The 13,847-nt window shown below is 30.0% G+C and overlaps 1 protein-coding gene across 1 annotated transcript; it reads right to left on the bottom strand.

Annotated features, from left to right (window-relative positions):
* Positions 1-437: 437 nt before the first annotated feature.
* LOC145240350 (L-xylulose reductase-like) lies at positions 438-12,498 on the bottom strand. Its single transcript, XM_080103930.1, has 6 exons — positions 12,424-12,498; positions 8,761-8,915; positions 7,888-7,930; positions 5,261-5,425; positions 3,593-3,710; positions 438-541 (listed from the first exon to the last, which is right to left on the bottom strand). The coding sequence occupies exons 1-6, from the start codon at positions 12,496-12,498 to the stop codon at positions 438-440; spliced, it is 660 nt and encodes a 219-aa protein (XP_079960056.1).
* Positions 12,499-13,847: the final 1,349 nt, after the last annotated feature.

Raw genomic sequence — 13,847 nt, 5'->3', positions numbered from 1 at the left:
TGTTTTTGCATTTTGAAATTTAAGCCATTGGACCTAAAATTCTGAATATTTTACTTCTTAAAAGGAGTTTTTCTTTCACCTTTCGGATTTAGAATGAGGGGGTCATTAGCCATGCAAAAATGTTATTCCGAGTTTTTTTGTTTTAAATTGTTTGGAATAATATATATTTATTCATGCATATATATATATATATATATATATATATATATGTATAGTTCACAATGAGAATAGAATAATGCATAACATATTGGGAATAGTTCCCACTTTCAAAAAATGACAAAACACGCAGAGGAGAAAATTTTTACTTATATTGTTTCAAAGTTTTGCATAAACACAATTTTTTATTTTTAGCACCATAATTTTTGAACATTTTCTGGAAAGAAGACTTAGTAGAATCGTTCAGAGAAAAAAAAAATGGAATCCAAGTCAAAGATTTATTAGCAACAAAGGGTGCCTCCATCAACAGGATGAACAGAACCGGTGGTTGACATGGATTTATTGCTCAGCAGAAACAAAATGGTGTAGACAACATCTTCAACCTCTGGAAAAAAAGGCACAATTAATAACTCTCCATAATAAAGACCAATGTGTGTGTATGTATATATATTACATATATAATAATACATATATAATAATAATGATGATGTATGTATGTGCAAAAGATTTAGCATTTTTGTAATGAGAATAACAAATTTTAATTTCCTTAATATTATTTTTTATAGTTGTTTTCAAGTGTCAATAATACCAATAATAAAAACCATTATTACCTTATAAATTTATTAATCTATCAGCGATGACCAAGTAGAAGTCTTGCGTAATTTTCAATTGTATTCATTGTACTTCCCACACCGCACTAAAGATTGAACCTTGGACCTCCAGAAAAGCTTCACTTAGAAGTGAATTGTACTTAGATACTTTATTCATTATGTCACTACTAAAAACAAAGAAAGATTCGAGTTTGGTAAAAAGATTCCCGAGTTTGACAAGATACACAGGAAGACAGTTTAAAGTTACAGCAACCGAAACGTTTACAAGTTTTGACATAAATTTTCTTGAATTAAATATTCATATAAATATTGTTGGCGCAGCTGAGATAAGTAGGTCCAGCAGACGAGCCTCGTTCTGAAAAATCTTGACAGTTAGGTTGTATGAAATGTGACACCGGTGCTTCGTTATATTTATAGCAATAAACGTTCAACATTTCTTTGAATTTTTTTCTTTCTTTAATTCTTGGAATTAAAAAAATAAAACATGTTTTTTTTTTAACTTTTAGCTTAACTTGCTTTTATATTTCACCATTTCGTTTTTTTAGTAATAAATGCTTCTCTACATTAAAAACCGACCTTGTGTCTAACTCTGCCCACGTGGGGAGGCAAGTAAATGGGAAGTAATATGGCAGCTGAAAAACTTTTTTCGACCACCATAAAAGCATTACAATACATTTAAACCCTGAAGAATTTCCGCCATGCGCACTTGTTGTTCTAAGTTAACTAGCCACTACTTGTGTTTCAAACTTAAAAAAAAAAGCGCTTTAAAATAGTAAAAACACTAAAGCAGTTTTCGTTTTGGAAGGGAGGTTTCAGGCGCCCCTATTATCCCAAAGAACCAGCTATGTAAACACTTTGCAATATTTTTCAATAATTATTTAAAACAAAAAAAAAAGATTTCTTTACAATCAATTTTTATTTAAAATTAAGAAATTATTTTCTAAAATATTTTCTTCATATGTGTTGACATTTTGTTTTTAAGCAAAATTAAGAAATTAATTTTAAAAATATTGTTTATATCCTTCTTTATTCAAAAGGGTGACTTTTCGGTAGCTTCACCAGTTGTTAACCTAAATTTTCTGAATATCAGAACGAGGCTCGTCTGCGGGACCTACTTATCTCAGCTTGACCATATTGTTAAACTATTTTCATGTCAAATAACAGGGGGATGGAGGAGGATATTATGAAAACATAATTTTTAATCAACATTTCTCATTCTTTTTACATCAGAATGGGAAATTTTGAGAAAATTCAATGTTTTTTTTACATGGTAGTCACCACTTATCAAGGCCCGGAAGCCACTCGGGGGATAAGGGTTATTGCATGTATCAATGGGACAATATCGCGGTAATCATTAGTAATGGAGATCTGATAAAATGTCTTACTTAAGGGGGCGGTTTATCAGGAATTTATTGATGTTGGACTTGAAAACATCCAAGTTGTAGTCAGGTGGGAAACAGGCAAACGGAAAAGAGTTTCACAGGCGTGCACTTCTAAGAAAGAAGCTTTGCTCATGGAATCTACGTTTTGATTTAGGCATAGATAAAGAGTGGGGAAAATTATTGACAGTAGTTTCAGCTAGACGGGTGTTTTTTGTGAAAGATTGGCGAGGGGGGACCAGAGATTGGAGCTCAGACGAGCACTTTCCATGGAAATAATGATAAAACAATGACAGGCTCACAACGTCTCTTCTGTGAGAGAGAGGTTGCAGAGAAGAGAAAAAGGCATCCCCCCACTAAGACACAAAGACTATTTTGTACTCTGTCAAGGCAGGATAGGCTGTTTTTAGCAGCTACTGCCCGGATATGGCAGCAGTACTCCATCCTTGGATGTACTTGGCTTTTATATAGATAGAGAATTGCACCAGCAGTGAGATATCTTCTGGAATGGTAGAAGGATCCTACCATTTTTCCAGCGACCTTGGCAACAGACTTGATGCACGTGTTCCATTTCAGAGTAAAGGTCAATCCCAGATGCTTGTCAAAACATGGAGCCTCCCTAAGACGAGAGCCATCCATTTCAATTGATGCCAGATGGGGTTCAGAGCGTTGATGATGTAAAGATAGAAGCTTGGTTTTGGATGCTTTAAAAGTAACCAGCCACCTCTTCCCCCACTGTACCATGCGCTCAAGATCAGAGGAGAGAGAATCAGAGAGAACTTTGTCATTTACGGCCTTTGATGTGTTGCCATAGATGGTCGTGTCATCAGCATAAATGTCACAAATGATTTAAGTATGTGTTTTGGGAGATCATTGATGTAGATCAGGAAAAGAGTTCGGCCCAGGATGGACCCCTGAGGGACTCCAGCATTAATACTGTGGGCCTCTGATTTCTGCCCATCAACCACTACTCTTATGAGCCTATCAGAGAGAAATGATTTAATAATTGAGAAAACGTTTCCAGTTATACCGTAGCTGGAAATCTCGTGAAGTAGACCTTGTGCCATACCTTATCGAAGGCCTTTGATATGTCAAGAGCAATTGCCCTAGAAAGGAAGCCTTTGTCGAGAGATTCACTAATCTTATGAGATATAACCGTTAGCACATCTGCTGTAGATCTAGCAGAACGGAAACCATATTGCATGTCACTAAGAAGGTTATTTCTGCTGAGGTGCTTGACTATTATGCACTGTTAGCTAGTTAAGCATAACAGATCAACAAAAATATTTTAAGTGTGACAGCCGATAATCAAAGTTCTGTTGGAGGTGCCTGGATGCATATAAAAGTATCTGCCCATTCAGCAATGAAAATGCAATTTCAAACTAAAAAATAGAAAAATCCTTGGGGGTGGGGGACAATGAAAAAAGCTAAAATCTTTTAACTTACCAGCGAATTTTTTCAATGGAATTCGATTGAGCATGGCTTCAGATTTGGCTGGATCACTCCAGTAGGTCAAGCCCATCTCTGTCAATACCACAGTTGGGTTGACACAATTCACACGAATCTAAACCAAAAAATTCAAAATATAAGTGAAGTCTTATTGGGGCATAAAAAAAAACGATCATGATTCACGACTGTTACTTTGAAACATTTTGTAAATAAAGTTATAACGTTGAAATATAAATTAAATAATTCAAAACATGAAGAAGCACTTTCTGTTGCTTTATTCTTTTCATATTGCACTAATTGGGTTTACTTTACATTAGCATTATAAGCACACATCTATTATAAACACATACACATTATATATATATACAGGGTGACCCCCCCCCACAAAAAAAAACGGGCCTCAACTCTAATTAGGTTGAGACATTTTCTAGAATCAAAATCATCTAATGGATCTGGATCAAAATTACAACAAGGATTCCAAACATAAAGTTTAGTATATGCTGTTATTTTAAATTTCGTAATGGAACATAAAAGTGATGCAAAACTGTTCTGTTCGGAAATTAATTTGACTTGTCCTGAAACGAGTATTCTTCTTCGATAGTTGTAGCTAACAAGATAGTTACCATAGTAGTGGTCACCGTTTGAATACTTGACCCCTGTTCATCTCGAAGGACCAAATGAATGCGAGGACATGTGTTCTGTTTCTTTGGCTGCATTATGCACGGATGTTGACTAATACCGCCTTGCTCGTTTATTTATTGCCGTCAAGTTGCATTGTGATATTTAGATTCAAATGATCTCTTATTCAGCAACAAGAACCTGCATCTAGGAATCACTTGAATGCTAGATACCATGTCGTTCAGTGACCATTATCTGAAGAGCCTCGGATGCTGCCAGTTTAGATCTTCATCTATTTCAATGTAAGTGACGCAAAAAAGACGGAATTCTGGTTTGGTTGTTTTATGTCATACCAACCCTTTTCCAGTTCTTTAATGCTGAATTCAGTCATTTTTGTAAAACGTTTTTATACTTCAGGTTCTTTATATCTTTAAATATTTATTCATGGTGTTTGGTTTGCTTGTTTTATACAGAAACAAAAATTTTGTTTAGCTTTGCAGAACATGATTGAGTTTTTCCATTATAAAATATTTATCAACATGATGTATCGCACCAGGACGGTAATGTGGTGTTAAGTTCTTCAATCTTTGAGGTATAACTCATCTCCAGGAGAAGAAAAAAATTTGCACATACAGGGTGACCCCCCCCCCCCCAAAAAAAAAACAGTGGACATTCAATTGTTTTTCTGAGCATTTTACAGTCAATGGAGAAAACAAAGGCCAAAGACCCTAGTGTTTTGATGTGATGTTTTGAATATAATAAACTAGTTATGACCAAAGTTTCATTTCATTCGGACAAAACACTAAGAAACGAGGCCTAATTAGAGTTGGGGCCCGTTTTTTTTGGTCACCCTGTATTCTTTTTTTTTTTATTTCCTACAAGACTTGATTGTCATAATCTTCAAATAATTCCAAGCAAACTACAACATCCCCCTTAAAATTTTACACGCTTTAAAGTTCAAAGTTGACAACTGAAATGCTTTCCTTTGAAAAGAGATTATTTCAAAATTTGAAAAGTTTTAATGAAATATATGCTGGTCACACGCACCCCAAAAGGTCCTAGTTCCAAGGCCATAACTCTGGTGAGTGCATCAAGGGCGCCTTTGCTGCTACAATAAGCAGCATGATTTTTCAGTCCAATAATAGACGCTTGGCTGGAGACATTCACGATAGACCCTTTGCGTGAATCTGCAATCATTCTTTTCACAACCACCTGAAGTGCACAAATTTTGAAACAATTTTCAGTGAATAGAATTATTTCATCAAGAAAAAATATCCAAAATGAAAAAAAATGTGTGATAAATTTTTAAAAACTAAGAGAAACTGCTAAAGAGAACATTTTCTTTTTAAATTGGTCATGTTTATTGATGCCAATCATCTAAGTATATATTATGCACATGAAAATTATTTAGGTTGACGAGAAAGTTCTTGCGGTTTAGATGAACATATCTTGGCTTAAACAAAAGATTTATTGATCGCAATAAGCACCATAAAAATGAACACACTTTTGCCAACACAAACAGGTGTATTTATGTCAATAACATAAAATCTTGTGTTCTGGTGGTGATGAAGTCACAAAATATTTTAGGTTTACATTTATTTTCTAGTAGTATATAAGTGGCAATTATCTAAGTATGTATTATAATACATATAAGATTAGATGAAATATTCATAATAAGAATTAATATATATATATATATATATATATATATATATATATATATATATATATGGCTGAAGTTTCTTTAGGCATGGAGTCAAAAAAAAAAAAGTAAATGGCCGCCAACAGCAGGGAGACCCAGCAGAATTTCGACTATGATATTTGCAAGTTATTACAACTAGCCGAGCAAGGAAGCGTTTAAAATCAGTTGAAATATATGACAACAATTATAACCAGCATGGCATCTGAAAGTTTTGGTTATGTATTTTAACTTTAGTAATTTAAAACTCCATCTGTTATTTATGATTGCGTTGTTATAGTTTTACTTTAAGTTTAAATCTATGAGTCCCATATGATTTTAAAAAAATAATTTGATTAGATTAAATGATCCAATAAATGAATCGACTCGATAAGAACATAGCAATTTTATTATTAATTTTTGAATACACGCTTCCTTTTCATTGGCTGACTTGCAAATGGAAAAAGGGGAATGATAAATTTTGCAAAAAAAAAATAGGGGTCTGATCTGATGAGCAAGAACCCCAAAATCGACAATGAAGACAGCAATGATCATTGAGGATCACCTAAATGCATTTGAATATATTTTTCAATGGCTTATGCCACTTAACACAGGAAAATCCACCTGACTACAACTGGGATGTCTTTAAGTCTAATATAAACAAATTCCTGATGAACCGCTCCCCCCCTTAAGTAAGACACTTTATCAAATCTCCATTACTAACGATTACTATCCCATTGATTACTATACACGCATTAACCCTTATCCCAGAGTGGCTTCTGGGCCTTGATAAGTGGTGACCTCCATGTAAAAAAAAAAAAAAAGTCTCCCTGACCAAAACAGAGTCCATACAAACTACTTACTTAAAGATGCAACAATTGGAATATTTTGTTTTTTTTAGTCATATAAATTACATAATCATTATATATATATATATATATATATATATATATATATATATATATATATATATAATTATTATTATAATAATATATATATATATAATTATTATTATAATAATATATATAATTATTATTATAATAATATATATATATACATATTATTATTATAATATATATATACATATTATTATTATAATATATATATATATATATTATTATTATAATATATATATATTATTAATATTATAATAATATATATATTATTAATATTATAATAATATATATATTATTATTATAATATATATATTATTAATATTATAATATATATATATATACATATTATTATTATAATATATATATATATTATTAATATTATAATAATATATATATATATTATTATTATAATATATATTATTAATATTGTAATAATATATATATATTATTATTATTATAATATATATTATTAATATTGTAACAATATATATATATTATTATAATATATATATATTATTAATATTATAATAATATATATATATATTATTATAATAATAATATATATATATTATAATAATAATAATAATAATATATATATATTATAATAATAATAATAATAATATGTATATTATAATAATAATAGTATATATATATATTACAATAATAATAATATATATTATAATAATAATAATAATAATAATAATAATAATAATAATAATAATAATATACATACATACATACATACATACATACATACATAGCAATTAAACATATTAACTTGCTTTCTCAGAGTTTTACTAACAGGCTTTTATTTATGAAATGCAGACATTCTTTTTTGTTTCAGAAAGCTTTATAATTTCAGACATTTCTCCAACTCTCCTGAACAATAGCCCACTCTAATAATACAAAACTAGTGACAATGGTGAATAAATGTGTTTATTTTTCATTTTTTTCTAAAAAGAAATTGATGCAATGTGTTGTTAACCAAAAAGAAAATAAATGACTTTTTTAGTTTGCTTATAAACAAAAAGAGTTAAAATAACCTTGAGAAAATTAAGTTTTTTTCTTGAAGATTCACAGAAATATCAAAGTTGACTTGCCTGTGATACATTCACTACTGCATTCAAATTAACACTGAATGTCCTGAAAGGTTGAAAGTCAAAATTATTCAAATACACATTATGTATTAAGACGTCTTTAGTTATGAGGCAAATACAATATAATAGCAAACACACAAACTATAGTTTTAAAAGATTTTAAAAGGTGTTTTCAATAATTATTCTTTAAAAAATATAGCACAAAAAGTGTTTTCAATAATTTTTATTAAAAAAAGCCCTACTAATTTCAATAATTTTTAATTAAAACAAGACTGAAAAAACTTTGCAATGATTATCTATATATCTATAAAAGTGAAAGTGTGTATGTACATTTCCCTACACAATAACTGTCAATTTTCAGTTTACAGACTCAATATTTAATATACAGGGTATGGAGATTTGGGAAAATCTTTGTAATCCATTTTCGGCCAGAAATTTGGCTGTTAAGGGGGTCAAAGTTTAACGATTTGACCTTTGAGAACTCTACCAAACTCCTCCACCAATTTTGGGTATAAACAATTGAAATTTTAGATATAGGTTCCTTGGACATAAATCTAACTTAATAACTTGATTTGAGCCCAAACAATAAATGTGTATGCTAACTAATAATGTGGAAATCAAAAAATTTTTTAAAAAAGGAAGGCCAGAAATTATGTATATGTGGACCAGTTATGATGATGTCATCAGAAGAACTAATGAACATGATGGAAGACTGTTAAATATGGACACCTCTAACCAATGAATGAGCTTGAAAATAAGCAATTTAAGGAAAATGGGCTGTAATAATTCTCCTGTCTAAAAATAGAAGTTCTTAAAAAAAAGAAAGAAAGATAACTGTGGAAACCAAATAATTGAAAAACTAATAACTAAACTTACTGCTCAAAGTCTTCTTTCTTAGCTTCTAAAAACGAATTCAGGATACCAATGCCAGCGTTATTGACTAGAAGATCAATGGGTCCAAGGGAGGTAACTGTGGAACAAGTTTTGTCCCAATCACTCAAATCACACACAACGGCATGAATTTCAGGGCACTGTAATAAAAGAACATGTTTCAGGACAAAAAAAAAAAAAAAAAATACACACACAAAAGAAAGTAAATTTATTCAATGGAACAAAAATAGACTACAAGATTTTCTATGTTCTTTTCTGTGACCATGTTGGTTATTGAAGTGATACCATATTGAATACTGAAGTTGAGGCCCAGCAGAGCAGATTCTGTAGAACTTCTAAAATAATACATTTAAGTGAAAATAAAAAAAAACAAAGAAAAAACGGTTCAGCTGTTTCAGAGTCTATAGGGAACAAGTTTACACATACAAGTTGGATGTTTTTGTTTTACGGCATATCAACCCTTTTCAGGTTATTTAATGCCGAATCCATTGATTTTGAAAAAAATTTTTAATAGAATATATTTGTTTTTTTTCAAGTCAGTTTCTATTTAACCTATAGTTGGAACCCTAACAGGTACTACAACTCCGGGTCAGAGTGGACCTGGGAGCAATGGCAATTAAAGGGTGGCTCCATACTCCCCAAAGCCTGCAAGCTGGGACCTCACCATCGGATATAATTTAAGGTCATATCCAGGACCCATATATACAAAGTGCCTTTTATATATAGAGAGATATGACATTAGCAAGTATGATAAGTTTTCTCGTTGAGATTATTTAACTTTTTTTTTAAGCACATTTTTAACATATTATATAAATAAATAAAAATAAATAAAAGAAAAACATGCTATCAGGTCCAGAAGCCACTCGATATTAAAAGTTAATGAGATGGATGAATTGTTAGTTGAATGATGAATAATATTTTTTATTTTTTTATAACATTTTCACCCCAAACAAAGCACAGTGCCACTTTGATGGAGGGGGCTACTATCAGGGAAATAAGTTGCAGGGATACTATGTAGGGAGTTGAGCAGCAAGATGTCTGTTTACATTACACTTGAACTTCTGCATGTCAGTACAGTTGGGGAAGCAGGAACCCGGAAGGGAATTCCAAAGTCTAGCAGTTCCGGGGAAGAAACTATTAAAGTAGAAGGCTTTCTTACATCTAGGGATCTCTACTGTGTAGGGGTGGGACTTTGTTGTTTGTCAGGGGTATTTACCTCAAGGGGGTACAAGGGCTTGTAGTTCGTCAGAGCATTCACCATTAAAATACTTGTAAAACAGGCGGAGGGATGTAACATTTCATCGATGAGACAGAGGTTTAAGATTAGATAACAGTTCAGGACATGCCAGGTTGGCGACTTTCTTTTGAACTTTGTCCAGAAGTGAGAGACTAGTAGCAGATGCAACAGCTCAAATGCGACAACAATACTCCATACATGGGCGAATGGTCGCCTTGTAGAGGTATAGGATACTTTCTGGCGTAAGTAACTTTCTAGCATGGTAGAGAGAGCCCACCTTCTTCACAGCGGCCTTGGCAATGCTCTCAATGTATCTGTTTCAACTTATGTTCCTCGTGAACATTAAGCTGAGGAGTTTGAATGAAATACTTTCAGTTAATTTATCTTTAGACATAGCTATTGGTGGTTGGTAAGGTTTCATGTAATTATTAAAGGAAACGAGCTTAGTCTTGGCAGCGTTGAATGTTACCATCCATTTCTGACCCCATTCCATTACAGACTAGGGTTGCCGCCATTGCCTTAGATATGTCTTCATTTGTTTTCTCCTCGTGCTGTTATACAGTGTGGTGTCGTCAGTAAATACACCTATCTCAGAGACTATTTTATCAGGGAGATCATTTATGAATATCAGGAATAATAAAGGTTCATGACCGACCCCTGAATTACACCTGCATTTATATCGAGCGCACCTTTTGTATATATTAAACAGATAGGAATACGACTTCACTTTATAATAGATAACTGGGTTTGTTGGCTGACTCTCATTTTGAACTACTTTTGCTGGCAAGAAGTTTTGATTCAATATTGGAACCCTAAACCTAGGTAAATAATATCAATTTCCAATAAACTATTAATGTCCCTTTTTAGTGTATTATAATCTGTGAGATTTTAAGATAAATACTTCATAATATTAGTTGAATATCTGAACAAAAAAATGTCTTTGAATTCATATGGCACCACTAATAAAGATTGAAAATTAGAAGTTTGTCAAATTAAATGGTCTAATGCTTTTAAGTGTTTACGACCATAAAATCATTTATGTAAAAAAAAGGCATAATTTAATTTAAAGTTAATTATTTTTTAATGTTACTGATAATTTAATATATTTTAATTTAAAAAAAAATCATAAGTAAAAACAAACCATAAAAAATTAAACAAGAGAAAGAAAAATGTAAATTAAGACATAATTTAAGGTAAAACTATTTTTAAAATAGAATTTTGCATTAAAATTTTAAGAGATTTAAAAGATGTCAATGCATATATCTGATAATAAAATAAAAATAATTCCAATTATGATAGGAATGTTCATAAAGATAAAAATGTGAAGCGAAATAATAAAAAACAGTTAAAAATTAGTAATATTAACATAAAAACAGTTGAAAATTAGTAATATTAACATAAAAACAGTTGAAAATTAGTAATATTAACATAAAAACAGTTGAAAATTAGTAATATTAACATAAAAACAGTTGAAAATTAGTAATATTAACATAAAAACAGTTAAAAATTAGTAATATTAACATAAAAACAGTTGAAAATTAGTAATATTAACATAAAAACAGTTAAAAATTAGTAATATTAACATAAAAACAGTTGAAAATTAGTAATATTAACATAAAAACAGTTGAAAATTAGTAATATTAACATAAAAACAGTTGAAAATTAGTAATATTAACATAAAAACAGTTGAAAATTAGTAATATTAACATAAAAACAGTTGAAAATTAGTAATATTAACATAAAAACAGTTGAAAATTAGTAATATTAACATAAAAACAGTTAAAAATTAGTAATATTAACATAAAAACAGTTGAAAATTAGTAATATTAACATAAAAACAGTTGAAAATTAGTAATATTAACATAAAAACAGTTGAAAATTAGTAATATTAACATAAAAACAGTTGAAAATTAGTAATATTAACATAAAAAAATTGAATGAAAAATTGAATGAAAATTAGTAATATTAACATAAAAAAAGTATTACATTCATAAAGTTTAAATATTTAATTCTAAAAATTGACGTTGCAAGTTAGAATTTAATTACATACTTAAAATTTATTTAATTCATATGAGAGAGAAAAAGGAAATGGAATTAGAAATATTTATTGAATAAAATCCATGCAACATCTACAACTTTAATAATGAACTGACATCTTGCTGCCCAACTCCCTACATAGTATCCCAGTAGCTGTTGCCCCTCATAGTAGCCCCCTACACCAAAGTGGCAATGCGCCTTGTTTGGGATGAAAATGTAATAAAAAAAATAAAAAATATTATTCATCATTCAACTAACAATTCATCCATCTCATTAACTTTTAACGTCGAGTGGCTTCTGGACCTGATAAGCATGTTTTTTAATTTATTTTCATTTATTTATATAATATGTGTAAAAAAAAAAAATTATCTGACCTCTGCTACTAATGTTTTCAGGTGTTCTTCAGTCCTGCTGAGGGCATAGGTTTTGGCACCACATTTCGACAGCATCTTTGCCACATCTCGTCCAATTCCAGCATTTTTTAAATAAGAAAACAGAAAAACAAACAAAAAAAATTAAATTAAAATATACAACAATTATCTTTTCCTGAATTATAAACATACCATAATGTTATGTAATTCATGCACCAAGGAGAGCCTCCAGAGCCAACAGCCTTGTGTCAGCCTGATATACGTGAAAACAAAAAATAAAACAATGAGATCACTTAACTAGTAATATCAAAGCAGAGAATAAAAATTGAATCAGCCTATAAATAGTATGACAATTTTATGACAAACCTTATTTGTACATATGAGGAAAGTTCTGTTTGTTCTATTTGCCCATAATGACTACAGATAGAACAGCTACTACACTTTGAAATATTTGCACAAGACATAAAAATCATATTTTAACAAAGTACGAGACATTTTCTAGTCATGCTGATAAAGGATGACCAACAACACCCATTTTCTCACACTTTAGAAAATGTCTATCGTACTCTTAATTAGAATCATCTATGACCATAATACCACATTTACTCCAAGTGCCGTCCTACTAAGAAATTTCTCAAATCATCCAAAAATTTTATTGAAGATAAACATAACGTTTTCATATCAGTATATACGAGCAATGCATGAACCTTGCGTCAATATCAAGGTCAAATTAAATTATTATCTAACTTTACTTTAAATGTAAGAAGAAATTCAACTTTCTTTACTTATTTATTTTTTTTTAGGAGTGCAACATATCGCCAAACGAAACTCATTACTGTCTGATAGGTTTTGAGACATAAGTTACTTTAACGAAACAATTACATTTCAGATTCAACGAAAAAGGAAAAATATTTATCATTAATCTGTTCAAATTAAAAAAAAAGTTCCGCTCGTCTTAAATCAAGAATTTACAAATATATTTATATCTTAATACCGTTTGCATTAAATAATCATTTTAGATGTTTTGCATTAAATAATGATTCTAGATGTTTTGCATTAAATAATGATTCTAGATATTTTGCATTAAATAATGATCCTAGATGTTTGCATTAAATAATGATTCTAGATGTTTTGCATTAAATAATGATTCTAGATATTTTGCATTAAATAATGATTCTAGATGTTTTGCATTAAATAATGATTCTAGATGTTTTGCATTAAATAATGATTCTAGATGTTTTGCATTAAATAATGATTCAAGATGTTTTGCATTAAATAATGATTCAAGATGTTTTGCATTAAATAATGATTCTAGATGTTTGCATTAAATAATGATTCTAGATGTTTTGCATTAAATAATGATTCTAGATGTTTTGCATTAAATAATGATTCTAGATATTTTGCATTAAATAATGATTCTAGATATT

The sequence above is a fragment of the Euprymna scolopes genome, chromosome 19 (assembly GCF_053919585.1).
Source record: "Euprymna scolopes isolate OS-2025 chromosome 19, ASM5391958v1, whole genome shotgun sequence".
NCBI lineage: Eukaryota > Metazoa > Mollusca > Cephalopoda > Sepiida > Sepiolidae > Euprymna > Euprymna scolopes.
Note: the sequence above shows the minus strand (reverse complement) of the source record. Positions and strands in the feature narration are given on the sequence as shown.

Excerpts from the sequence above, each read along its gene's own strand:
- LOC145240350 (XM_080103930.1), bottom strand. The coding sequence starts at position 12,498 with ATGCTGTCGAAATGTGGTGCCAAAACCTATGCCCTCAGCAGGACTGAA. Across the intron at positions 5,426-7,887 it reads CAGTAGTGAATGTATCACAG|GTGGTTGTGAAAAGAATGAT; the intron begins GCAAGTCAACTT and ends TGTGCACTTCAG. Across the intron at positions 542-3,592 it reads TCCATTGAAAAAATTCGCTG|AGGTTGAAGATGTTGTCTAC; the intron begins GTAAGTTAAAAG and ends CTTTTTTTCCAG.